Here is a 27,989-nt window from a genome sequence, read left to right as displayed (position 1 = left end):
TTCAAGTTGAGGATAAAGACAAACAGACATTATTTCAGCATCATGGCAGTCACCAGCAGTAGGAATTTAGGTTTACTTACCAGTGATGTAGAACTGGATGCACCAAGTAGGGAAACATGATGAATTTGAACATTGCAAATTCCTATACAAAATTACAGATGAATCGGTCCATTTGCTGGTTGCTTCAGTTTCATCCATGATCACCCATAGGTACATTCTGTGTAGTTTTTGCATTAATCAGTGACTGATTGATTTTTTTAATCCACGTGAAACTTTACATCTAAATTTACACTTAAATATGTATTTTTAAATGTATTTTCTCTCAAAATCCACACTTCTAAAACTATTTTCTCCCAGGATATGGATTTTTCCATGTATTTTGATCCTTTTTCAAGTTGAGAGCTATGCCCAAATGTTCAGGAAGAGGAAGAGATGGTGGGTAACAAAGTTCCAATACTCACATTTGCACAGATCAGGTGAGCTCATATCAGAATTCACAAAGATCAAATTCCTCAAGCATCCCTAAAAAAAATGACCTGATCAGAACCTCTTGAACAGGCCTGAACTCTGCTATCCACCAACTGTTGTACTTCTCAGAATGTCAGCATGCAGTTATTTCCAATTCAAACTTAACAAAATATGCATTTAAATCAGGAATGGGTAACGTCTGCTGGTTCTGCCCCCTCCCCCAAATCCAGCAGGGGCCACACCCTTACAGAATTCCCGCTGAGCCACTGAATTTGCCACCAAATTTGAATGCTTCTGGGAGCATGATTTTGTTTTAAAATAAGCCATCCAGAGGTTATTTCAAAGGAAAATTGGTGTTTTTCCCTGCTACCACTGCCCTGCCAGATGTAAATGGTATATTCAGTGGAGTGGCAGGGCAACAGAAGCCACAACATTGGCTGGGAGAGTGCATGCGGCCTGCATGTTGCCCACCACTGATTTAAATGTATATTTCAGAAGAAAATGCATACTTCAATCAGTATCTGGAGAGGATTTTCTTTTAATTCACAATTAACATGGAAACAGAACAGAATGGAATTATGGGTAAAAACATGCCAACGTGACATGGAGTGAGAACAGACAGATTTTCACATCCTTGCCAACAAGCTGGTTGCCAGATTGGCAAGTGGGGAAGCCCTCTATCTTGTCCTTCCCCTTGAGCTTGTCTGTCTTTTAAAAACAATTTTTTGAAAGAGGTATATATGCCATTATTCATATATTCATTCTTCACTTCACACACAAAATTAAATGCTCTGAAGACCGGATGGGAGGCAAGTTGGCAACATCATGGGCACTACCCCATAGGTCAGCATTTGCCAACGTGGTACCTTCCAGACATTTTGGGTTGCAGTTCCCATCAGCCCCAGGCAACATGGCCAATGGTCAGGGATGATGGGCGTTATAGTCCAAAACAAGTGGAGTGCGCCAGGTTGGGGAAGGCTGCCACAAGCACACAGACGTAAGACCATCAGTGTTAGAGGAAGAATCAGCTTCCCCCCCAGTTCATCTTGACAGCCTGCAGAACTGGAGAAAGTTGTGTGCTTTTAAGGGCAACAGAGTTGCTATCCGGTAGCCTCTGTGACATCTCCCTTGGCCCTTAGCTTCCTAATGATCAATCAGGAGGCAAATAAGCTTTGTTTGTGATAATATCAGCCAAGTGTTGCCTACTGCTGCAGCCGCTACTGCAGTAGCGCCATGAGCCTTGAAAATATCCAGTTCGCTTTTAAATTTGTGAGCGCTGAATCCACCAGGGGGCTGGAGGAAGCCCTTGTGGGATGATGACAGTTTAGGTTAGCAATGACTGGGAACATCACACTGGAATCAGGAAGCCCTTTGGTGAGACACGATGACTACAGCATCTCCCTAGCTGTATATCAGATGGTTGTCAAATCTCATTGATCGATGTCAGCATGACTCCATTTCAGAAGGCACAATAACCAGAGGACCAGACCCAAACTCTCCCAGACACACACGTTAATCTCAGGTTTTCTCTATGACTGGATTAGGTGGGCAATGAAGCTGGAAGATCTCAGAAAGCACCAAGGCAACTCAAACGCTGCATCACAGGAATGTGCAGTATTTTCCCTTTCATTACCAAAAATGTAAAAACAAACCCCCAAAACAAAAAGACACAAAAATAAAACATCCCATTCAAGCTGCCCCCAGAGACTGGCCTTTAAATAATAAACTCTAGGTGGCAACAGAAGGATGTGTCTGTTGAGGCAGGGTATTTTCCCAGCCTTCCTTTAGCTCATCTTGTAACAGTAGACTCCAAATTTCCCTACTTTGGGAAAGCCAAAGCTTCTGATGCCAGGTTCTGGCGGGCCACAGTTGGGCCGGGGAGAAACGATGGGGTAGCGCACGCTGCCATCAGCCAGCCAGCCGGCGTCACAACGGTCCAAGCCCAGGAACTTCCATGCCGAATACAGCTGGCCCACCTTAGCAATCTCGGCCTGGTCGTCCTGGCACGCCTGCTTGGCTTCTTCTAAGGTGAGCTTCTCAGGGCGAGCCAGATAGTAAACGGTCCCTAGTGGCAGAAACAGAGAATGCATTTGCACAATGAAGGAAAGTCCAAGACTTCCTGAGCAATTTAAAGTCATGATTTTAACACCGTTTATGTGGTGTACTGTGTTTTGTATAGGTTGTTAGCTGCCCTGTGCTCTTTGTGAAGAAGGAAGAGATATAAATCAAACTCAAAATATTTATATTGATTGATTCAGGCATGGACATCTCACTTCTCTTTATCAAACTGAAATCAAAGCAGCTTACAACATAAACATTCAGATAGATAGATAGACAGACAGACAGACAGACAGATACACACACACACACACACACACACACTTAGCTCTAAACTGAAACATTTAGCTCTAAATATATTTTGGAACTACTCTGTTGTTTGTCTATCTATCTATCGTACACACACACACACTAGAGAGAGAGAGAGAACACACACAATATAGAAACATTTCACTCTAAACTGAAACATTTAGGTCTAAATATATATTGAAATAACTGTTGTTAGTCTATCTTTCGCACACGCACACACACACGCACACACACACACACACACACACACACAGAGAGAGAGAGAGAGAGAATATAGAACACACACAATATATAGAAACATTTAGCTCTAAATATATTTTGAAATTACTCTGTTGTTTGTCTGTCTATCTATCGTACACACACACACACTAGAGAGAGAGAGAGAGAGAGAACACACACAATATAGAAACATTTCACTCTAAACTGAAACATTTAGGTCTAAATATATATTGAAATAACTGTTGTTAGTCTATCTTTCGCACACGCACACACACACGCACACAGACACACACACACACACACACACACAGAGACAGAGAGAGAATATAGAACACACACAATATATAGAAACATTTAGCTCTAAATATATTTTGAAATTACTCTGTTGTTCGTCTATCTTTCATACACACACAATATATATATATGTGTATATAGATAGATAGATAGATAGATAGATAGATAGATAGATAGATAGATAGATATCAAAATTAATAAAACTCAATTGCATACTGTAAAACCAAGCCCAGGATAAAACAATTAAAGCATAAACCCAAACTAAATGCCAAAATTCTTTTTTAAGGAGAGTCTTTGTGGCTGAATGACCTGGTGCATGAAAGAGCTGTCTAGGGAGGGAGTTCCACAACCAGGGTCCCACAATAGAAAAGCCCTGTCTCATGTACCAACCAATTGTGCTTCTGAATAAGGTAGGCCATAACAGGGCCCCTGACGAAGAGATTGAATCAAACTTCTTGGTCAGTTCTAATTCAGAGAAAAATGGGTAAATTCAGAGATCACAGCCACTGCATGGGAGCTTTCTGAAAGAGGAGGAGCTGGATAGCAGGTAGGGCTGGGACAGACTCCTGTCTGAGCAGTTGCCTGTCAGAGCAAACAATACTAAGGTAGATGGACCAATGGCCTAACTCAGTTTAAGGCAGCTTCCTATGTTCCCATCAGCTGATCCTAGTCAGCAGTCTAGTGGATATATATTGAATTAGCTGCAGTTTCCAAACACTCTTCAATGGCAGCCCCATATACAGTGCATTACAGTAATCAATCTTAGATGTTAACAGAGTGTGGGCAACTGGAGCCAGGACAGAGGGGAGATGACCTAGCCAGACACCTCCCATCCCTTTCTCAAAGCAGCCTGTCAGTAAAACTAAGTGCTATCCAGGGGATAGCACAGCTCACCTTTCAGAGCAGATGAGAAACAGAAGACATCAAAGTGATGGAGGTTCTTGTGACGCTCTCCATAGTTCCGGATGCCGGGAGCCATGTCCTTCCCACCGCAGGGCTCCCGTGGCAGAGTAATGGGGTACTGGACCGTGCCGTCCATCAGCCAGCCCGCATTACACCAGTCAAGGCCCTCCATCCAGGACTTAAACAGCTGGTCGAAGGAGGCCATCACCGCATCTTGCTCCTCACAGGTCTTCTTGGCCTCATGAAAGTTGAGCATGTAGCGCCCACGGTGAGGCTGGTAAGGAAAGACCACACCTGAAGAACAGAAAGTTATTGAGCAAGAACAAAAGGAAGGCCACTTAATAGGCACATTTGGTGTTCGTTTGTTTACTTGTTTGTTACATTTATATCCTCCCTTTCCTCCAAGGAGCCCAAGGCAGCATACATGACCCTCCCCCTCTCCATGTTATCCTCACAACAACCTTGTGAGGTTAGGCTGAGAGTCAGTGACTGGCCCAAAGTGAGTTTTATGGCCAACTGGAGAACCTGGGTCTCCCAAATCTTAGTCCAACACTCTAATTGCTACACCACACTGGCTCCCCTTCGTGTTGAGAAGAACCGATGGACCATCTGACATCCAGACCATCAACACGGTGTAGGGGGAACTGCTGTATCAGAGCACCAGGGTGAGGGGCCATAGCTCAGTAGAAGAGCACATGCTTTGCATAGAGAAGATCACAGGTTTAATCCCAGTATCTTGAGGTAAGGCATGGAAAAGACTCCAGCCTGAAACCCTGCAGAGCCATTGCCAGTCAATGTAGACCAACGGTGGGCCAACAGCTTCACGCGGTATATGAAACAACTTCCTTATGTTCCTATGCATGTCCACTTTGACATGGATGCATGAAAGCCAGATTCAGTTTCCCTTGTTCATGTTTTTACCCTTCCATTCCTCCAAACCCCCCAGGGTCGTGATGCGTGCGTTTACTTCCTTAGAAACCCACAACAACCCTATCAGGTAGGCAAAGCAGAGAAAGAGCGACTAGGCACTTTCTTGGCAAGGCAGAGAAAAAGCGACTGGCAAAAGGTCACCTGGAGAACTTCATGGCTGAGTGGGGACTGAGTAAGAAAGACAGGATAATAGAATGCTGGGAGTTACAGGACTTTTCGCATGGCTGGCTGGGGAATGCTGGGAATTGTAGGACTTTTTTCTGTCTAAACTCACATAGGATTGTGCCCTAAGCTGCCTTATACCAGGTACAACAGCAAAAACGGCAGGAACATCTACTCCTGGGGGGAGGTACTACCACCTAACCTTCTCCAGCGTGTCAACCTGTAATGTGCGATAGCACCATCAGTTAACCTGGAATGTGGCTTTAGTGGGCCTGGAATGTGTTTACCAATGGAGGAAGCTGGGGCCGCCATTGATGTAGTGCTAGGCAGAGGGTGTTATGGTGGTGGGAGGCGACGACATCAGGAGAGGGGAAGGCGATTGAGACATCTGTGTGCTCTATCCCCTTCCAGTCCACCTTCCAACCTCAGTGATTTTGGTGTCTTGCCTGCAGTCCCCTCTAACCTGAAGGTGCTGCTGATGAATGCCAGGTCGGCTACTCAGAAAGGTAACATCATTTCTGAGCTTATAGCTGAAGAATGTGCCGACCTGGCTTGTGTTACTGAAACCTGGTTGGATGAACAGGGAGGAGTTAGTCCTCCCCAAGTGTGTCCGCCAGGATTTCTTGAGCAGCACCAAGCTCGACTAGAGGGGCAGGGAAGGAGGGTAGCCTTGGTCTACAGGGATTCTATCCCCTTGGTCAGATTCCCTATCCAATAGTCAGCCAGTTTGGGGTGTCTGTGCCTGGTGTTGCGCACCCAAGACAGGATAGGGATTCTGTTGGTGTACCGCCCAGCCCGCTGCTCAACAGTCTCCCTGCCTGAGCTGACCAAGGTGGTCTTGAGCATGATGTTGAGGTCCCCAAAGCTTGTGGTCTTGGGGGACGTTAATATTCATGCTGAGACTACTTTGTCAGAAGCGGCTCAGGGCTTTATGGCCGCCATGGCAACCATGGGCCTGTCTCAAATAATATCTTGCCCAACACATGTGGCAGGACACACTTTGGACCTGGTTTTCCATGCTGGATTGGGAGGAAATGATCTGCATGTGGGGGAGCCAGTGGTGACTCCTTTGGCATGGACAGATCATTATCTGATCAGTTTTGACGTTCAGGCCACCTGTAACCTCCGCAGGGGTGGGGGACCAAATTTGATGGTCTGGCCCCAGAGATTGATGAATCTAGATGGATTTTTGAGGTCTCTTGGGGATTTTCCTGCAGGCTTAGGTGGTGGTCCTGCCAAGGTTCTGGTCACTGCTTGGAATGAGGAGATGACCTGGCTATTGATATGATTGCTCCCAAACGTCCTCGACCTAGTTGTAGAACTGTGTCAGCTCCTTGGTATTCTGAGGAGCTGAGGGCGATGAAATGACTGTGTCGACAATTAGAGCACAAATGGCAGAAGACTCAGAACGAATACAATTGAACACAGGTAAGAATCCACTTGCGATTTTTTTCTGTGGTGGTGATGGCAGCGAAGAAATGCTACTTCTCCGCCACCATTGCATCTCCTCAGTGTCGTCCAGCGGAGCTCTTTCATGTGGTTAAAAGCCTCTTGGGTATAGGCTTCGAAACACAAGAACTTGAACCCTGAAAGGCCCGCTGTGAACAATTTGCCAGACACTTTGCAGATAAAATCGCTCACATTCGTGCTGACTTGGATGACATTGTTTTGACAGAGCCCGATATGGACGAGGCTGGTGCACCATCTAATCATGTTATGGATACCTTTCAGCTTGTGCAACCTGAGGATGTGGACAAACTGCTTTGAGGCCTACTACTTTTTATTTAGATTCTTGCCCATCCTGGCTCGGGACATCTGCCACAGCTAGGCTGACTATCTGGACCTCGGCGGTGGTAAACGCCTCCTTGAGGGACGGCAAGGTCCCCACAGCTTTGAAAGAAGCTGTGGTGAGGTCCATGTTGAAGAAACCAAATTTAGATCCCACAAGTCCAGATAATTACCACCCTGTGTCAAAGGGGCAAAGTGCTAGAGCGTGTGGTGGCCTCACAACTCCAAGCTATTTTGGATGAAACTGATTATTTAGATCCATTCCAATCAGGTTTCGGGCCTAGTTTTGGGACGGAAATAGCCTTGGTCGCCCTGGTTGATGACTTACACCAGGGAATGGATGGGGGGAGTTCTACCCTGTTGGTTCTTCTGGACCTCTCAGCAGCTTTCGATACCATCAACCATGTATCCTTCTGGATCGTTCATCTGGACTGGGCTTGGGAGGCACTGTTTTAAAGTGGTTCCGGTCCTTTCTGGAGGAGCGGTCTCAGAAGGTGGTGCTGGGGGACTTCGGTTCCACACCATGGCCATTAGCCTGTGGGGTGCCGCAAGGTTCTATCTTGTCCCCCATGCTTTTTAACATCTACATGAGAACGCTGGGGGAAGTCATCAGGAGGAGTGGGCTGAAATGTCATCAGTATGCAGAGGATACTCAGCTCTACCTCTCGTTTCCATCTGGACATCCCAGGGAGGCTGTGGAACTCTTGAACAAGTGTCTGGAGGCTGTTTTGGGATGGATGAGGGTGAACAAGCTCAAAATTAATCCAGACAAGATGGAGGTGCTGTGGGTTGGGAAACCAACTACTTTGGATGGAGGTTTACAACTGGTCTTAGATGGGGCTGCACTCCCCCTGAAAGACCAAGTGCGCAGTCTGGGAGTCCGCCTGGACTCTGAGCTAACTGGGGAAGCCCAGGTGGCTGCAGTGTCCAGGAGTGCTTTGTACCAGCTTAGGCTGGTACGCCAACTGTGGCCCTATCTGGAGAGGACAGACCTTGCCTCAGTTATCCACACACTAGGCACATCCAGGCTGGACTACTGTAATGCACTATATGTGGGGCTGCCTTTGAAGACGGTTCAGAAACTCCAGTTTGTGCAGAATGCGTCCGCCCAAGTATTGGTGGGGGCGAGCCGATTTGATCATATAACGCCTATACTGTACCAGCTGCACTGGTTACTGGTGCATTTCTGAGCCCAATTCAAAGTGCTGATTTTGACCTTTAAAGCCTTAAATGGTTTGGGACCAAGTTACTTGAAGGACCGTCTACACCCATATCAGCCTGCCCGCACTTTAAGATCAGAAAGAGAGGCCCTTCTCATTTGCCCACCCCTGAGAGCAGTCAGGTGGGTGAACACACATCAGAGGGCCTTCTCTGCATGGCCCCACATCTTTGGAACAAGCTGCCATCGGAGGTCCACCATGCTCCCTCATTGCAGTCTTTTAAGAAGGCCTTGAAAACATATTATTTTACCTTGGCCTTCTACTGGTATGACTGCTGCTGTTGCTGCTGTTAACATCATTGTTGGTTTTATTGTTGGTTTTAATTGTTTATTGTTGGCTTTTATTGTTTTTACACTTTTATCACTTTTAATATTTTAATTGTTTTTATGTATTTTATTGTTGTAAGCCACCTTGGGAGGGCTTCTGCTCTGAAAGGCGGCCAAGAAATATTTTAAATAAATAAATAGATCCGAGTCAGACCCTTGACCCATCTAGCTCAGTATTGTCAACACTGACTGGTAGTGGCTTTCCAGGGTTTCAGGCAAGGTTCTTTCCTAGCCCTACCTGGAGACTTGTATATGAGTAGAGAGAGAAAAAATACCCAATTATTTTAAAGGGGGAAAGTGTGTTTTCTTTGTTTTTTAGCTGATGTGCACAGGTGTTGTCACTGGCATCACTCAAGAAGAGATCCCACCATCTCACTCACTCAGAGGATGCTCACAATCTGCAGTTTTTATAAAAATCGGCATGATCAAAATTAAAAACCTGTGAAGTGATTGCGGGGGGGGGGGGGTCACCTTTTTGATCCATTATTTTTTTTAAAAATCTAACCAACCAAATCAACTGAATCAGCTTTCCTCAGCTGGGAGTTGTGTCTGGAAGGCACCAGGTTGGGGAAGGCTGAGCTATATGCTGAATCCCTGATTAAATGTATACATTGAATAGATGTGCATGTTTTATGCTGCCATAAGAACAAAAGAAGAGCCCTGCTGGATCAGGCCAAGGATCCGTCTAGTCCAGCATTCTCTTCACACAATGGCCAACCAGCTGCCCACAGGAAACCCACAAGCAGGACATGAGTCCAACAGCACCCACCCGCCCATGCTCCCCAGCAATTGGTGTACATAGGCATGGTGTTTCTGGTACTAGAGGTACTGATACTCCCAGATTTGATGTGGCTACATGTGCCTATTTTACATAAACAGGGCAATACAAATGCATGTAACTCCTTTCAAATAGGCTAGTATGCACTGTTTGTATATGGAATATGCATTTGTTAATTCGGCTCGCAGGATGGATGAAGACAACCAGGAGTCATTTTAAAGTCCACCAGGCGATGCCTGCCTGCCAGACACTTGCCTGGAGCCTCTGCCATGCAGGTAAGATTCAGGACACTGAAAAGGAAGTACTTTTTCATACCACACATAGTTAAACTATGGAATTCACTACCAGAAGATGTGATGAGGGCCCAACAACTTGGACGCTTTTAAAAAGGGATTAGAGAAATTCACAGAGGAAATTCACAGAAGGCTAGCCAGGCGCACTAGTCACAGGGATGTCAGAGAAATCCACAATAGAGTCAAATGAGCCTGGATTTCTATGAATCCAGCCTGCAGGTTCTGCAGTGGACTGGCTTTTCCTGAGTCACACGGATTCCATGGACTTGCAGAAAGTTTTTTTTAACTTTCCAGAATTTTATGCAAATTTAGTCATAGAAAAATATGAAAAATGAAAAAAAAAAACACTAGCCGAAAATGCTCATTTCCTCCATAGGCTAAAGCATGAAAATGTGCATTTGGGGGGATCTGTGCATTTTGGGAAGGATTTGCACATTTGGGGGTGGGGGGATATGCACATATTCGCAAGTGAGAATTTGCACAAATTCAGGAAGTTGGAAAAAATCCAATTCCACCAATGAGCAGACGATGGAATGAAAGGCACCTGACAATCTGTAACACAGACAGATCAGATTTTACAAAATTTGTACATCCCTAGCCATGATATTACCTTCAGTATCAAAGGCAGTATGGCTACTGATACCAGTTGCTGGGGAACATGAGCGGGAGGGTGTCATTGTGCTCCTGTTCTGCTTGTAGGCTTCCCACAGAAATCGGGGTGGGCACTGTAGGAAACAGGATGCTGGATTAAGTAGTCCACCCTTCTCCAGCCTGCCCTCCAGATGTTTTGGACTTCCACATCCATCTGCCCCAGCCAGATTAGCCAATGGTCAGGAATGCTGAGAGATGTAATCCAAAACATCTGGACTTGACATCAAGTTAGGGAAGACTGAAGTGTGCCTTTGGTCAGATTCAGCCCAGCTGTTTTTATGTTATTATGTTAGATTACCATCATCCAAAACATTCCTCGCACACCAATTTGGGGTTCATTCTTTGACATACCCAAGTAACCCACATGGTGACTTGGCTGTATGATGGCTTCAAACATGCCTGAAGACTGAAGTTCACCCACCCTCATTTCTGCAAACATAGGTGATCTGCCAAAGCAATCGCACAAAGAACGCATCTTTCAGTTGATGAGCATAAATTATGTTAGCATAAATAAATGACACAGACTATCTGCGACATCTGGTGGCTAGAGGGAGGTATACACTCTGTGTGGTTATGGCAATCCTTTCAAACTTCTAAACATAAAATCGCTGTGTAACAGGACATAAGCGGACCTTTTCGGTAGCAGCACCCACCCTCTTGAACACCCCTCCCGTCTATTATTCAGGAGGCAGAAACTGCAGTGAGCATTCACAGAATCATAGAACTGTAGGGTTGGAAGGGGCCTATAAGACCATCGAGTCCAACCCCCTGCTCGGTGCCGGAATCCAAGTCAAAGTATCCCTGACAGATGGCTGTCCAGCCGCGTCTTGAATGCCTCCAGTGTGGGAGAGCCCACCACCTCCCTAGGTAATTGGTTCCATTGTCGTATTGGAACGACAGTGCCTCTTGAAGACTTATTTATTTACACAAGCTTTCTGTGACCTGTAATGGACTATTCTACTCCATTTTATCATTGTCTCTCTTGTAATTTTGTAATTAAATTAAATTGATATTGTTCTTACACTGGTTTTATATTGGTTTTATACTGTATCATATATGTATTGTGAACTGCCGAAGGCACAATCCTATGTATGTTTGGACAGAAAAAAGTCCTACAACTCCCAGCATTCCCCAGCCAGTCATGCTTTTTTCTGTCTAAACCTGCACAGGATGGCGTTCTTAGAGATTTTATGGTATAAAAGTAAAATAAATACATAAATAAAAGACTACATTACCTTTCTGCATGCATATCTGTAGCCACCATTGCAATTTGGGGGTAATTAGGGAACTACCTAAAAGCCTGACTCATGAGGAAGCTTCTACTAAAGAAGCTTCATTCTCTTTCCCTCAGCCTTCCTTATTATCCCAAAGAAAATGCAAGAGTGATCCAGGGGCATGTGAGAAGGAAGCCGCACTCTATTTGGCTTCTTTTCAGCTCAGAAGGTTAATCAAGTTTCTGGTTATGAAGTTGTTTGGACAGTTGAGCACAAGACTGTCAAAAAGAGGGCTGTACTAACTTCTAACAATACTAACACAGCGGAAGGTGTGGGATTTGGTACTGGGTGTGAAGAATTCCTGATTGTTTCAACTTTCATTAAAAGAGAAAAAGAAGAAGACTGAGCACGTGTTACTAGTCCCTAAGGATGTGAAGGCCAGACTGACACATGCAACATAATTCAATGGTAGGGTGCAGGCAAGGCATTTTGAATACTGCTGTTGTTCTGAATTAAAAAAAAAACTTCCCACTCCCAATAAGTAAAAATAACTAGCACATCAGAAACATTCTAGCTCATGCTGCTTTTTGCTATGCTTATTTTCTGTTCTTCCCTCACACCCATAAAGGAGTATTTAAGAAGTGTAGTTCTGCTGACAGTGCAGCATGAATTAGTGCAGTCCATTCTGCCAGTTCCAGGCTCTGCCACTTCATCCTGCGGCATGGGTAGCTCAGAGGCAGAGCCCCTGTTTTGCACACAGAAGGTCCCAGGTTCAATCCCCAGCTTCTCCAGGTAGGGCTGGGAAAGAATCTGGCCTGAATCCCTGGAGAGATGCTGCCAGCCAGTGTCAACAATACTGGGCTAGATAGACCAAGGGTCTCACTCAGTACAAAGCAGCTTTATATGTTCCTATGTCTAGCCGAAACTTTACGAACATCTCCCACCAGCAGGGCTATTGGGTTGGGCAAGGCTGATGCATGTGATCTAAGTCTTTCCGTTTGGCATATGCGTTGTGAAGCCCTCAGTTTGGCATATGCATTGTGAAGCCCTATGGAAGCCCTCCAGATGGGTTGGACTATGATGGCCATGATGGCTGGGGATGATAGGAGTTGTAGTCCAACACAGCTGATCTAGACCAATCTAGACGCTGATCTAGAAGCTGATCTAGACCAAGCCATCTCTGAAAGCATCTTGGTAATGCATGCCAAGTTCCCAGAAAGCAAAAGGTGGGAACCCTCAAGCAGGCTTTTTCATTATCGTGGGGGTGAGGGGGCTTTGGCACTGTATCTCTCTTTTTCTCTTTCTGTTTGCTCTCTCTAAATTTGAATCCTTTGGACTGTTGGACTGGGACTCAGGAGACCTGAGTTCTAGTCCCCCTCCAGCCATGAAGCTCATCGGGTGACTTGGGCCAGTCACTGCCTGTCAGCCCAACCTACCTCACAGGGTGGTTGTGAGGATAAAATGGAGAGGAGGAGGACCGTGTGAGCTGCCTTGGGTTCCTTGCAAGAGCGGGGAAGGGCAGGATATGGATGTAATAATAAAATAAGTAAGTAAAATATAACAAAGAAAATATATATTGACTCAACTGATTGGCATAATCTAGACATTGACACAGAACCTACCCTTTCTGGGTGGAGAATTCAGATTCATGCTGAATCACAGCCTTCCCCAACCTGGCACCCTCCAAATGTTCTGGACTACAGTGCCCATCATTCCCAGCCTGCATGGCCATTCCAACATATCTAGAGGGCCCCAGGATGGAGAAAGGAGCTGGCTTGTCTTCTTTTTTTCTTTTATACAAAATCACAACAATAACAATGCTGCACTGAGCACAACTCCTGCCACGGAGCTCTTGGCAGCATCTTCCCTGCTCACCTTGCAGCTCGAGATCCACAATCCCGCTCTCATCTTCCAGCCCATCGATGACCTCGCAGCGGTACTTGCCAGCATCTTGCAAGCGTAGGTTGTCGATTACCAGAGACACTTCATGGGGAGACGCCTGCTGCAGCTGCGTGCGCCCCCGGAACTCCCCGAAGCTGCGCTGTCTTGGCCCTGCAGCAGCCAGCACATCACAGTCTTTGGTGCTGTCCTGCCGCAGCTTGGACCACTTGACACGGATCTTGTGCGGGGCGTCCAGCTGTGGTGCAAAGTGGTAGTGGCAGGGCAGTGTGACATTGGCCCCGCGGTGGGCAAAAACTGTGTCCGGGGACGTCTCTACCACCAGCTTTATGCCATTGAATGGAACTGAGGGGTAGAATGGCAGGGGGGGGGGAGAGAAGGGGTTTATTTATTTATTCATTTATTTATTTTTATTTACAGTGGAGGCTGGTGGTTCCAATGTCAATGGAGTGGTGAATCCACTCCAGGTTTCAGTCAGAACCAGTTAGAATTCTAAAGGTGAGATCCAAGGTGCAAGCCACCAGCCTCCACTGTTTATTTATTATAGTTGCAATCCACCCAATAACTAATGTTCTCTGGCATTGCCAAATAGGTAGAGAAAATTATAGCTATGTGTAACCCACTGGCATATTTTTCTTTAAGAATTCTGAGGAATATTCCTGCACATGCTTAGTAAAGGAGTGAGCTAGGGAGTGGCCACCATTTTAGGCAGTTACCAAAATGCAGTCTGGAAGAAGCTTGTTTTCTCCTCTGTGTAAGACCCTGAACCCTTGTGACACAGCTGTTTAACAAGTTGTTCCTGTGTTGCTGGATCCTGGTCAATTTTGAGAAGATTGCTGTGGAACTGGGGTGAACTGAGTAGAGACTGTTTTCCTTCTTTGGCCAGCAGAAAAATCAAGCTTTAGAGAGAAGTTTTATTTATATTTTTGTTGTGGACTCAAGCTGAAAGACAGAACTTTGGGAAGGCTGTGCTGTTTTATTGTTTTGGTGTCTTATTCATGTAAAATTATTACATGAGCATTATTATTATGGTTTTTAATTAAGAGATTAAAATATGTGTAACTTGTTCTTGTATAAAGCCTTTGCTGTGAGTCCCTTTAGAGACCCTGAAGAAAAGTGTTATATATGCACAAATGGCCTACTAAAACTCTCCACCCTATTTGTTGACTGAAAAATCATTTCACCAAATTTCTCCAGGAGAGGGGGGAGAAATTCTACAGTTTCTCAGGCACAGGGGTCTCATTGAGCAGTAGTTATAGTGCAACTTCTTTCTTTTTTCAGAAGTACTTTTTGCTTTTGGGGTTGCCACAATTTTGATGTTTTTGACCTTATCATTAAGATGTAGCCAAGGGTGCTGTATGTGTTCGTTCTTTCTTTCTTTCTTTCCTTCTTTCTATTACACATCTCTCCATCACTCTGCAACCACCCAGGCTGCCCACACTTCCTGATCTCAAAAAGTCCTGTGAAGGAAGAGTTACCACATGATGTCTTTCTCCAGGCTTTAATAGAAGTGTGGGAAGCCAGGGTGGCTGCGGGCTGCCAGAGAGATGATTCTACAATAAAAGATAGGGCACACTCACCCTCTTGGGCCAACACATAAGGAGAAATGTCTGAGAAATCCACAAGAAAACCAAATGAGTTCAGATTTTTATGAATCTGACCCATGGATTCTGCAGTGGACCAGCTTTTCCCCTGTCAGGTGGATTCTGAGAACTGGCAGACCATTTTTCTAACCTTCAGGAATTTTGCAGAAATGTTGTCATAGAAAATACTAAAAAAAAAAAAAAACCAGCTGAAATGTGCATTTCCCCCATACAGCATGAAAATGTTCATTTTGTGGGGATTTGCGCACTTCTGCACATGCGAATTTGTGCCATTTCAGAAACTTTAAAAAATCCAATTCTGTTGATCAGCAGATGATGGAACGAAAGGCACCTGACAACCACAAAACACAGACGGAATGGATTTTACACAATCCATACATCCCTACTCATAAGTAAAATAAGCACAATATTCCCAAACCCAACCCATGAGAATTCCTCTGAAATTTTCTTCTCCTTTGAACATTTTTTTGAGAACAATTTCCTTCTATCAAATTGCATGAGAAGGGCTGAAAAAATGTGGAAGATATTTTTGGCACAGCACTAGAAAAAACACAAGCATGATTCCTTTGAGATCTTCTGCATAGTAGGTCACAAACATGTGCTAATTCAGTATCACCATATCCATAAATTCAAACTCTGTACTGTGTCAGCTCAAAATAATCCTTCTCTTAACACCAAATGTCAACTGTTTATTTATTGTTTATTTCTTTATTTATAAAAGTATTTCCAAGTCACCTTTCTGACCCAAACATGCCCCCCAAGATTGCTTACCATTTAAATTTTACTGTCTAAGTACACAACTATATAAAGAAAGTGTGGGGAAACCTTAAGGGAAGGAATAAGGGGGCAGAATCCAATGGGGTGCTTATGTCTCCGGTAATTCCCTTCTGCCAAGTCCCTTCCACAAGCAGTGGGTCCTGCCAGTTCCATTGTGCAAACAGGAACCACTGCTTAGGCAAGGGAGATTTAGCGCTTCCTAGAGGAAGTCCCCAAAAGAGTGGAAACACTCCCTTATGTGAGCTCCGCTGACCTTCCTCCTTCTAGAAATGTGTGTTTCGGGTTGCCCCGGAAGTGCTAAATCGGACTGGTGGGGCGGAGGAGGATTGGTGGGGGAATAAGCACCTCAATGGATTCTGCCCAGGGATAGAGAGGAAGGAACTGTTTGTGTTGTATTGAAAAATGAGTGTGTGTGTGTAGGGGGGGGGTAAACGTTAACAATCTGAAAACTTTAAAATGACATCTGAGCACAGCAGATTAAAAACATGAGAAAAATAATCTTTTTAAAACAGATAAAAGGTGCTGGCTGCGAATTGTGGGAGATGCTGCCCAACACATCTGGGGGGCACCAAGACTGACTTACACAGATGAGACCTTTCCCCCAACCCATGTCCTCTATAAATCAGGCTGAAGTTAAATAAAGGGATACCTGGAAATGACAAACAATACTTTCTTAGCCTCCACACCTGGTACTCTTGCTCTGAAGCAGCCTTCCCCAACATGGGGTAGTAGCCAAAGTTACTCCTACAGAGAGCAGACCCATGGAAATGAATGATACTAAAATTCATCACCCCAAACCGAAGTCCCATTCATTTCAGTTGGTCTACTCTATGTAGGATTAACATTGGATACTATCCATGATGCCCTCCAGATGTTTTGCACTGCCATGCTCATCAACCCCCCGCCTGCAAGGCCAATGATCAGGAACACGGGGAGTCATCGTCCAGAACATCTGGAGCACACCAGGCTGGAGAATGCAGTCTGGGAGCTCTGATTATTCCATTTGTCTCCAGGAACATCAACCGGCTGATACCTTCATCCTTACCGCCATTCCAGTGTTCTCTCCACCCACCACAAGTCCAGGGACCATTTTCCCTGCTCATGTCCTACCTTCTCCATTGCCATTGCCTTCTCCTTTGTCATTCATGACCCGGTCATAGTAGAAGCCATTGTAGAAAGGGAGGCCCCCACAGCCACTGCGCATCTGCAGCAGCATCACAACCAGGGGGAAGAGCATCCCTTGCAGACGATTCTGGATCAGGAGCCTGTCAGTCAAAGGAAGGTGGGGAAATCAGCCAGGTTAATACATAACTAAAGGCTGTCTGGCCGGGTTAATACATAGAGGGTCGGATTTAGTCATACTTAAAGTAGACCCCTTAAAATCGATAGGGCTTGTCATTCATCACTAACTCACGTCCCATGGATATCAATGAGACTACTCCAGGGGTGAGCAACATGGTGCCCATGTGCACAATGCAGCCCCATATACCTTTCCTGGTGCTCACTGAAGTGTCCTACGCCTCCCACTATTTTTTGTTATTAATACATTTCCTTACTGGCAGCTGGGATCGCTGTGAAATAGGTTTCTGTCGACGCTGAAAACTGTGGGTTGAAAAGAGTTGTTTAGTGTGTTGGCGATCAGACCCCACTTCTGCTTTGTACTCAAGTCTGTGGGCCAGGTTACTTGTCCTTTGCCACACCCCCATGGCAGCCATTTTGTGGTGGTGCCCGGAACAGTTTCTCAAATTGGTAAATGTGCCCAGAACCCCAAGAGGTTGTATCCTCTAAGTACAATGAAATCTGATTTGAGCCTATTGACCGTATAGCCTCATTAGGGGCATCTAATACCATATTTAAAGGAGAGTCATTATTTCTGAATTCACATCTATAGCTGTAAATCAGGCTATGCAAATTTTATGCAAATAAAATGGTACCGCATTAAAAATAATAATAAAGAGATCCATCCGTGTGATGGAAAAGGAGGTAATGCAAATTCAAATTACTTTATTCATTAGTATGATCATTAGGGCATTTTCCAGTCCCACTGATTCCGTTCTTCTTTTGCCCTCTTTTTGCCTGATGCATTTCCTCTTTATTGGCAATATGCCAATGGCCACTCTACTTATAAAATCTTTTAACAAAGAAATGCTAAGTATTATTATGAAAACTAAAATAATCACAAAGACAGCCTACAATCTAGCCGAAGTCCCATCAATATCAAAAGAAGAGAGTTAAGCACATACTGTATTCCCTCACTGAAATCAATGGGACCAGAAAATGCCCTAGTGATGATACCAATGAATAAAGTGAGATGAATTTGCATTACCTGCTTTTCCAACGCAAGGATGGATCTCTATTATTATTTTTAATGCAGCACCAGTAATATTACAGTCCTAAACACACTTATTATGGAGCGAGCCCTATTGAACACAGTGAGATTTACTTCTGAGTAAACATGCTCAGGATGGCACTGCACAATTGGACTGAAGCTCAGACATCTCCACGAACTCCACGCCAGCCAACAGAGGGCGTTCTCTGCCCATCAAGTTTCCTGCAATAGCTCAGGAATTTGACTTCTTGCCTCCTGGTTTGTCGGAGTTTACAACCTCTTTTTGAAACTGTCACTGCCCTTGTGTGTAAAAGGAGGGGGGTTGGCCAAGCCCTAAAACCTTTTCCTGCCCTTCTTCCTACGAAAGGCATCCAATTCATTCCCATCCATGCCACACATTCCAGAAATTCACATGCTCAACTTCTGACTTGCTTCATCCAAGCTTACTCTCTTGGCTGTGCCCTGAGGCCATTGGGGAGAGACAGAAAACTCAATAATTCTATAGACCACCCTTCTCCAACCTAGGGCCATCCAGATTTGTTGGCCTACAAGTCCCATCATCCCCAGACAGTATGGCCATGCTCAGTGGTGGCAGAATGCTGAGCATCTTGGGGGAGAGGCAGAAAACCAGTGGAGAGGTTGAACGGAATGGAGTATTCTTGAAAAGGGCATGGCTAGCTAATCAGAACCCTGCACTGAAGCACTCCACACACTGCAACATTGCTAATATCCTGGTGGTGGGAGGACACGTACTCCATTACACTCAGAATACAGTTAAGACAGAAGGCAGTGTTGCTCAACTTCTGGTGGCAGATAATTATTTAGAATTACAGTTGGAGGCATGCCTAACTCTTACATCAGAAAAAGTTTGACCTTCGGAGCAGGGAAAAGTAAAAATGACTTGCTCTTAGAACAATCCACCCACCTGTATTTCTGCCTAACAGCCTAATTCTATGCATGTTTACTCTAACTAAAGTACCACTACATTCCATGAGAACTGGGCACAGGATAGCTGGCCAAACAGCACAATCCTATACACATCTACTCAGAAGCAAGACCCATTGAGTTCATTGGGGCTTCATGCCAAGCAAGTGGATAGAGGATCACAGCCTGAGTCTCAGCTGGGGGTGTGCTCCCTGTTTGGAAGGGAGCAAGTAGAGCCTTTCTACAAGAGGCTTTTATTCTGCACTCATGATTGCTCACTCACAGTAGTTTGAGGGTCCTATACACAATGTCATCATCCTCCAGGGCCTCTCTCATGCTTTGCAACCATTATTGGAGCGGGGGGGGGGGGGAGCTTGAGGAAACTGCAGTATTTTCCTGAATGGCATTAGATTTGTAGCATGTAATTGCACAATTACATATACCACAGCACCATCTAGTGGCTGTATAATGAAACATAGAAAGGCAGAGAAAGAAAAGCCCCAGAAAAAGCACGTGTAAAGGAGCCGTCCTTAATCCTGCAAAGAAGCAGAAGCAGAAGCCCCAGTAAAGCCCTGGTAAAACCCTCATGAAGAAATGCCTTTAGAGAGCTTTTTTGGTGGCCAGCTATTATGGATGCTGTAGGGCAGGGATGGGGAGCCTGAAGAGCTCCTCATCCAGTCCATCAGTTTCCCTGCCTTATCTCTGATCACTGATGGGAGATAATCACTGATTGGAGATAACACCTTTTCCCTGCTCCTCCACTAGATGAGCTTTGAAGCCCCTTGAAACCCCATGATTCTATTATTGTACGTTCAGAGCAGCGACTCGTGCAGAGATAGAATGGGCACCCTCCTCTGGGATGGAAGAGGTTCTCCTACTGCATCTCCATACAGCACTCTACCAGATTTAGAAATGGGGCAGAATTGCCCACTGACCTGTCTGCCAGTGCAGACTGTTCAGAATTAGGGAAAGGCAGGAGTTGTAAATCACACAGAGATGCAGTTGGCTGTGGGTGGGTTTGTGCTTCAGACTCACAAGAGCATTCGACTATCGATTTCTCATGATGCGCTAGCGGTCATATAATATAGCACACCAATGCGTGCAGATGCACGCGAGGAAAAGAGAGGTCTTATCCTGCCCAGGGCCCTGCATCTACAGTCAGGCCCAAAAATATTGGAACAAGGATAACTGTTTTGGCAGTTGGCCTCTGTATGCCACCACATTGAAGTTGAAAGGAAACACACCCAGATGGGACTGAAGTCAGGATGTTCAGCTGTAATTCAAGGGGTTTGACAAAAGTGGGGCACTAACCATTCAGGAAGGACAGCCAGTGGCATATACACACACCCATTGTTGGTGGCTCATAAGTAATGGAACAAACCAACATCATTTCAAACTTAAGGATCGCTTTTAATACCTAGATGAAAATCCTTTGCAGTCAATGACTGCCTGAAGTCTGGAACCCATGGACATGACCCAATGCTGAGTTTCCTCCCTCGAGATGCTTTGCCTGGCCTTTACTGCAGCTGCCTTCAGCTGCTGCTTGTTTGTGGGTCTTTCTGCCTTCAGTCTTGTCTTCAGGAAGTGAAAAGCATGCTCTATTGGGTTGAGATCAGGTGACTGACTTGGCCATTGCAGAACATCCCACTTCTTTGCCTTGAGAAACTCTTGGGTAGCTTTTGCTGTATGTTTTGGGTCATTATCCATCTGCAATATGAAGCGGCATCCTATCAGTTTGGCAGCATTTGGCTGAACCTGAGCAGAAAGCATAGCCCTAAACACTTCAGAATTCATCCTGCTGCTTTTATCAGCTGTCAGGTCATCAATAAACACCAGTGACCGGGTTCCATTGGCGGCCATACATGCCCATGCCATAACACTGCCTCCACCATGTTTGACAGATGGTGTGGTATGCTTTGGATCATGAGCTGTTGCTTTCCTTCTCCATACTTTTCTCTTCCCATCATTCTGGTACAAGTTAATCTTGGTTTCATCAGTCCAAAAAATCTTATTCCAGAACTGGGCAGACCTTTTTAGGTGTTTACTGGCAAAGGCTAATCTGGCCTTTCGGTTCTTGAGCGATACTAGTGGTTTGCACCTTGTTGTGAAGCCTCTGTATTTACATTCATAAAGCCATCTCTTGACTGTAGATGTTGACAATGACATGCCTACCTCCTCAAGAGCGTTCTTGACCTGGCTAGATGTTGTGAAAGGGTTCCTCTTCACCATGAGCAGCATTCTGAGGTCATCCACTTTAGTTGTCTTCTGTGGTCTGCCAGGCCTTTTGCTGTTGCTGAGCTTGCCAGTTAATTCCTTCTTTTTCAGGATGTTCCAAACTATTGTGTTGGCCACCCCCACTGTTTTTGCTATCTCTCTGATGGGTTTATGTTGTTTCCTCAGCCTAATGATGGCCTCCTTCACTCGCATGGACACCTCTTTGGACCTCATGTTGGGAGTTCCAGTGAACAGCTACCAAATGCAAATGTAACACTCAGAACCACCTCCAGGCCTTTTATCTGCTTGATTGGTCATGGGGTACCCAGGAAACAGCCCACACCTGGCCATGCAGCTGCTTGTCAGCCATTCGTTCCATTACTTATGAGCCACCAACAATTGGGGGGGGGTATGCCACTGGCTGTCCTTCCTGAATGGTTAGTGCCCCACTTTTGTCAAGCCCCTTGAATTACAGCTGAAAGTCCTGACTTCACTCCCATCTGGGTGTGTTTCCTTTCAACTTCAATGTGGTGGTGTACAGAGGCCAACTGCCAAAACAGTTTACCTTGTTCCAATATTTCTAGCCCTGACTGTATATTCTTATGAGATAGCTAAGTGAAACCTCTGCATAAAGAGGCAGCATACGGTAGGCTACCAGGAAGAGGGCCTTTTCTGCTGTGGCATCCTGGTTGTGGAATGAGCTCCCTAGGGAGGTTTGCCTGGTGCCTACATTGTACTCTTTGCAGTGCCAGGTGAAGACCTTTTTATTTTCCCAGGAATTTTAACATTCTTTTTTTAGTTCTGTTTTAAATTTGTTACTGTATTTCAAACCTCTGCATTGCTGCTAAGTTTATTCTAGTTGCACTTCATACTGTAGTTTTAAGCTTTTATATTTTATATTGTTTTTATGCTATACTTTTGGTTTTAATTTCTGTGAACTGCCCAGAAAGCTTTGGCTATTGGGTGGTATAGAAATATAATTAAATAAATAAATAAATAAAACCTTGGATCCACAGGTGAAGGAAAGAAGAGGGGATGGATAATTTTAAACACCCCCAAAGCAAGCAAATGCAGCATGGAACAATTCCTGCTTTCAACTAATATAGTGGCAACATGAATCCTGACCTCCAGCTAGAGCAAGCAAGTGTTCTCCTAGCCAGCACAATAAACCATTCAATTTGATGTTATTACTCTGATATAATTCTTTAGATATCTGGATGTCTTTGACAATTTCATGCCACAGTCTGAGAGTAGGAGTACTACCATGCTGGGCCCAGAGCGGCAGAAATGGCTCCATGTTGCAATTCCTTGGGCAGGATCCAGTAGGAGGCATTCTTCCACAGAAGCCCCACATAAATGAACAGGGGAACTGCCCCATTCGTTTTCAAAGGGCTCATGCAAGACAAATCCCCCCAACCTTTTACCTTTCTTTAGTACATTTATATTCTACCTTTCCTCCAAGAAGCTGAAGTACATGGTTCCTCCCACCAACATTTTATCCTCACAACAACCCTGCGAGATAGGTTAGACTTGAGCGGCTACCCAGTGAGCTTCATGGATGAGTGGAGCTTTGAACCTGGATCTCCCTAGCCCTAGCCCTAGTCCTAGTCCAACACTCTAACCCTAACTCTGCCCCAACCAAATTTGCTCTGCATTTTTAAGTGACAAATACTAGAGATGCTAGTGAACACATACTTCTGGGCGAGATGCCCAGGGGATGTGTGCTATAAAATGAAAAGTCATATCTCACCCAGGATCTTGCATCTATGCTCTTAGAGGATAAAGTGGAACACCCCCCCCCCATATTCAGAAACAGTGTACCTTAGATTGCCAGTGCTGATGATAAAAGAACAGGGGACAGACATGACCAGCTTGCGAGTTTCTGGTGAGATCTGACTAGCCACTGTCAGATTAGACCAGGGGTGTCAAACTTCTTTCAGATCAAGGGCCAAATTTAATTTCGGAGGAGCTCTTGGGGACCAGGGCATTCCAGTTGTGGGCAGGGCCAAAGGCAAAATGCTGTTGGATTAGAGGGACTTTATTTTGACCCAGGAGAGTAATTGTTATGTCCTTCTGCTATCAACTGAATCATTCGTCGTTTCACTCTCTCCCACACCTCCTATAACATATCCTGTTTCTCTGCTCCATTTTCTTTCTGCTCTCTTGTGCTACCCAATTCCCACCAGAAAAAACCCTCTCCTTTAGGGACAGGAAAATCTCCAATACAGGAAACTGCCCCGGGACCTTATCTATTCACCAACCTTGCATTGATACCCTTGCAGCCTCTCCCTGCACAAAACAGTGGTTGTTCTTACACTCCCTCTCCTACCTAAACAAGCCACGAGTTTCTTTACAATCTTTCCCCCTGTTTAAAAAGAACCATTGTCCCCTTAAGACAACCTTCCCCAACCTGGTGATCTCCAGATGTGTTGGACTACAACTCCCAGCATTCCCCCAGCCAGTGTTGTAGTCCAACATACAGTGGAGGCTGGTGGCTCCAGTGTCAGTGGGGCAGTGAATCCAGTCCAGGTTTCGGTCAGAACCAGTCAGAACCCTAAAGGCACCTTAGATAGCTCCTTTAGAGTTCTGACTGGTTCTAACTGAAACCCTGAGTGGATTCAGCACCCGACTGACATTGGAGCCACCAGCTTCCACTGCCAAGACATCTGGAGGACACCAGGTTGGAAATGGTTGTCTTAATAAGACTTAGTCCATTCAAACACAGTGGGTTCAAAAACCAGATTGAAATGCCCCTGACCATCATCCCTTCCTTATTTTCATCTGTCACAAGATCATCCATTATAAATTGTTGCTGTAATCTCTGGAAGAGAATGCACATTCAAAACATCAACAAAGAACCACCACCACAAAAAAGAGAGGAAAAAAAACATGGATAAATGGACTGTTATTTATCATGTAATAACAGCATCGACAGAAGAAATTACACGTTGCAAATGTTTGCTAAGATTTGCCTTGGATTGTGCTTCCCATAGGGGGAAAAAAGACACTGTCAATGTTCAACCATGTCTTCTCCTGTCACTTACAAGAAAGGAGAGTTGAATTGGAAAAATGCTTAACAGAGGCATCATTGTCTTATCCAAAGCAGCCCACCTCGAGGCTCAATGGAGCATCAAAGGAATTTTTATTATATATATTGGATAAAGTCCAACCCAAGTGAAGCCCTATTGATCGCGGTGGGGGAGTAACATATATGATTAAATCACACTCACTGAAATTAGTTTGGCCTGGATCTTACCCACTGTGTCTTTACTGCAGTTCAGGTAGATTGAGAGTGTCCATCCAGGAGTCCCTACCAAGCAGCCCAAACCTCTGCAAGTTAACCCAGAAGTAAGTCTGAGACAGGTTACATGGGACTTCTTCCTGAGTTAAGTGTTGTAGCCAAAGGCAGAGGTGGGATGAAGGCTCTATCAAGACCTACTGGCAGATCTCTGGGTGATTTGCAGTAGAGAGGAAACTGGAAACCCTTGCCAACTTCCGCATGGGTAGCCATTTGAGTCTGTTGCAGTGAAAATCAACAAAGGATCTCATGGCACCTTAAAGACGAACAAATTTATTATGGCATAAGTCAGCCTTCCCCAACCTGGTGCCCTCCAACTATGTTGGATCACAACTCCCATCATTCCCAGTCAAGATGGGAGTTGCAGTCCAACACATCTTGAGGGCACCAGCATGAGAAAGGTTGGCAAACATTTTCATGGACTACCATTCATTTCCGGTAGTGGAAATCAATTCCATTTGCTCAGAGATGCCCTGTTCTTTAATTCCACCCTCCTGAACCATTACTTTGCATAATGGTGGACCTTGGGATTCTAATAAAAAATAAATAGATCCCACAAGCCGGAAGTCTGCCCACCCCTGGACTGGTGGGAGTAAACCCTATTGAACAGAGTGGGACTTACTGGGTAAACATGCATAGGATTGCACTGGGAATGGGGAATGAAAGGGAAGATGTCGACATTATGAAATAAATGTCAGACATTCATGCAGACTCTGCATTAAAGGGGAAATGAGCACAGAAGCAAAAGTAATCTATAAAATAATCACAATGATATGAAGAGTTTTCCTAGAATGGTAGGTAGTGCTGGAAAAAGTAAACCATTAGTCTTCAACTGGGGGGGGGGGGATCAGGATTCCCTGAAGGCGTAGCCTGATCTAAAGCGCGTGTTGGATGGCTATACAAATTGATGGCAAAAAAAAAAAAATTAAGTTAGTCCCCAAATGTGTTTGAGCCTAAAGGTGGTTCCTGATATCTGAAGAAGTAGGAGAAAGGGTGATTTCATGCGTTTGTTTTCTGCTTTTTGGCATCATGAATGAATGATGAATGCAGAAGAGACTTTGGGAGGGAAATCAAATGTACATCTCAGCCAGTGCAGGCTTGATTTATCTGCTCATTTAAAAATACGTATATGCCTCCTTCCTTTATATGATTCAGTTTGTGATCAGAACCAATTTATAATCAGACCTTCAGGTGTGAAAGAAGACAGTCATATTTCATTGAGGTGCTCTGTGGAAACAAGGTGTCCCCCCCCACACACACACACACACTATTTATGGGATTCGCTGAAGCACATGATGCCCGAGTTAGATTTTAGACATGGGCTACAGTTGCAGGGCTGTTGATGGATCCTCAAACTCATTTAACAAGAACAGGGTCTAAGGCTTCAGTCCTACAGATACTTACATGGGAGTAAGTCCTACTGAGCTTAGTGAGTCTTACTGCCAAGTATACATGCACTGGATTCCTCTGACAGATCCCATTGGACCAGGAGAGAGAGACCGTCCTCTTTATGTAGTCAAGTCTTGTGTTTGCTTAAAGCCATAGTTCAGCCTTCCCCATAGCTGGGAATGATGGGAGTTGTAGTCCAACATATCTGGAGGGTGCCAGGTTGGAGAAGGCTGACACGGATCATCACAACAACATTGCCCAAGCCAAAGAGCTCATCAGATCAGAAATGGCCATAGGATAGAACGAATTTCATACAAGTTGTGAGCACATACCTTAGCACTGTAATAACTATCCAGCCAGCAGTAAATATATTTTGACAGTTCTGATGGTCCCACAATCTCACCACTTTGAGGCTTCAACCTAATTGGGGGGGGTCCTGAGTCCCCCAACGCCCCTCCCGCCCGTTGAAGACCAAAGGATGACTTCTTCCAGCAATATGCTTTCATGAAAACTCTTCATATTGTTATTACTGTTGTTCTTGTTTTATATATTGATTTTTGTATGTTTCCTCTCTGTTCGTTCCCTCCTCAATACAGAAATTAATTTTGTCAGTGCTCTTCCTTGACTACCGGGGGCACATTTTAAGGATGCTGCAGAGAGATCCCTCATTGGAACCCTGCTTTATGCCTGTTCCCTCTGCTAAAGCCAGTCATCCCCTCCTTTAAAATGTGTGCTTTTCCGCTGGCTTAAACACTCCTCCTGCCCCCTACGATGCCTTTCTTCGGCATTAGTTTGGGTAGTTTCCCACTCAAGGGTTCAATCAGTCTGCTCAGTCACCTATGCCTGTCGACTCAGAAGAAAGCCCCATCAAGTTCAATGGAACGCAGCACCAGACAACCATCTATACCAGGACTGCAGCCTAAACCAGTTCCTGACGTGAGGGTAAAAATTAGCCAGAATGCGAGTCCCACTTCGCTTCCACATCCTGGCCCGCACCGACTTTTTGAGGCTTAAATCGGTTTGTGCTTAAAACCACGTCGCAGTTAGGTTTGTCAAAATCCTAAAAAAAAAGAAGCTCAAATCGTTTGTCCTCTCAATTGGTCTATAAGAAAAAGCTTTAAAAAATGCAAAACAAAAACAAAAACCCGACGTTGACCAAAACGCACATTGCATATTATATCTAACCTTGAGTTAAAGCACAAACAACAGGAGAGAAGGTGCAAAAAGATGCAAAGGGGTGCAAAAAGGTGCATTTTTAACATCATCTTGTTAGCTCTAGAAAAGTAGCTGAATTCATTTCTCTTGACCCTTGGCAATGTCCACAGCTATTAATCTCTTTATCATGACAGCGCTTTCATCTCCCCCTATGGCAGCCTCCCCTAACCTGGGGCCCTCCAGATGTGTTGGACTACAACTCCCATCATGTCATGCTGGCTGGGCATGATGGGATTTGTAGTCCGACCCATCTGGAAGGCTCCTGGTTGGGGAAGAATGCCCTGTCATTTCAGTATGGGCTTCTTTACACACTCTGGATTTTTCTTCTTCTTTTCTGCCCTTCTTTTGGAATCTCCCCGTATTTCTCACACGCCGAATGCCTCCGGGAGATGTTCACACAAGGGACTGCCTTCTCCCTACAGCCTTGCCTTGAAAAAGTTTCTACACCATTGCTCAGAGCACGCTCCCACACGCACATGCCCACACGAAGTTCTCGTCCTGCCTCTGCCATGGTCTCCCTCCCGTAAGATGCAAAGCAGCGGAGAGTGGTGGGATGTTTGTCCCTCTCCCTCTCCCTCTCCCACCCTTTCAAATCAACCCTCTTCCTCATTCCAGAAATCCTCTACTTACAGATGTGAATGTCGAACCAGTCTGCTTGCTGGTGGAGAGAAGAGAGAGAGGCAGAGGGCGGGAGGGAGGCTGCTGGGTTTATCCCTCACTCCAGAGT

At 45.0% G+C, this 27,989-nt stretch overlaps 1 protein-coding gene across 1 annotated transcript; it reads right to left on the bottom strand.

The window, feature by feature from the left end:
• Window positions 1–242: 242 nt before the first annotated feature.
• HAPLN3 (hyaluronan and proteoglycan link protein 3) lies at window positions 243–27,989 on the bottom strand. Its single transcript, XM_084816441.1, has 5 exons — window positions 27,893–27,989; window positions 17,004–17,158; window positions 13,489–13,857; window positions 4,243–4,545; window positions 243–2,533 (listed from the first exon to the last, which is right to left on the bottom strand). Exons 2-5 carry the CDS (start codon window positions 17,128–17,130, stop codon window positions 2,253–2,255), a joined length of 1,080 nt encoding a protein of 359 aa, XP_084672567.1. The 5' UTR covers window positions 17,131–17,158; window positions 27,893–27,989; the 3' UTR covers window positions 243–2,252.

Source organism: Heloderma suspectum, chromosome 11 (assembly GCF_057233095.1).
Source record: "Heloderma suspectum isolate Gila_16-S chromosome 11, 16-S_ref, whole genome shotgun sequence".
Lineage (NCBI taxonomy): Eukaryota > Metazoa > Chordata > Lepidosauria > Squamata > Helodermatidae > Heloderma > Heloderma suspectum.
This window is presented reverse-complemented; position numbering and strand designations above follow the sequence as displayed.

Coding starts and splice junctions, on each gene's coding strand:
- HAPLN3 (XM_084816441.1), bottom strand. CDS start 17,130: ATGCTCTTCCCCCTGGTTGTGATGCTGCTGCAGATGCGCAGTGGCTGT. Junction 4,546..13,488: donor TGTGGATCTCGAGCTGCAAG/GTGAGCAGGGAA, acceptor TCTGTTCTTCAG/GTGTGGTCTTTCCTTACCAG. Junction 2,534..4,242: donor TTTCTCATCTGCTCTGAAAG/GTGAGCTGTGCT, acceptor TTCTGCCACTAG/GGACCGTTTACTATCTGGCT.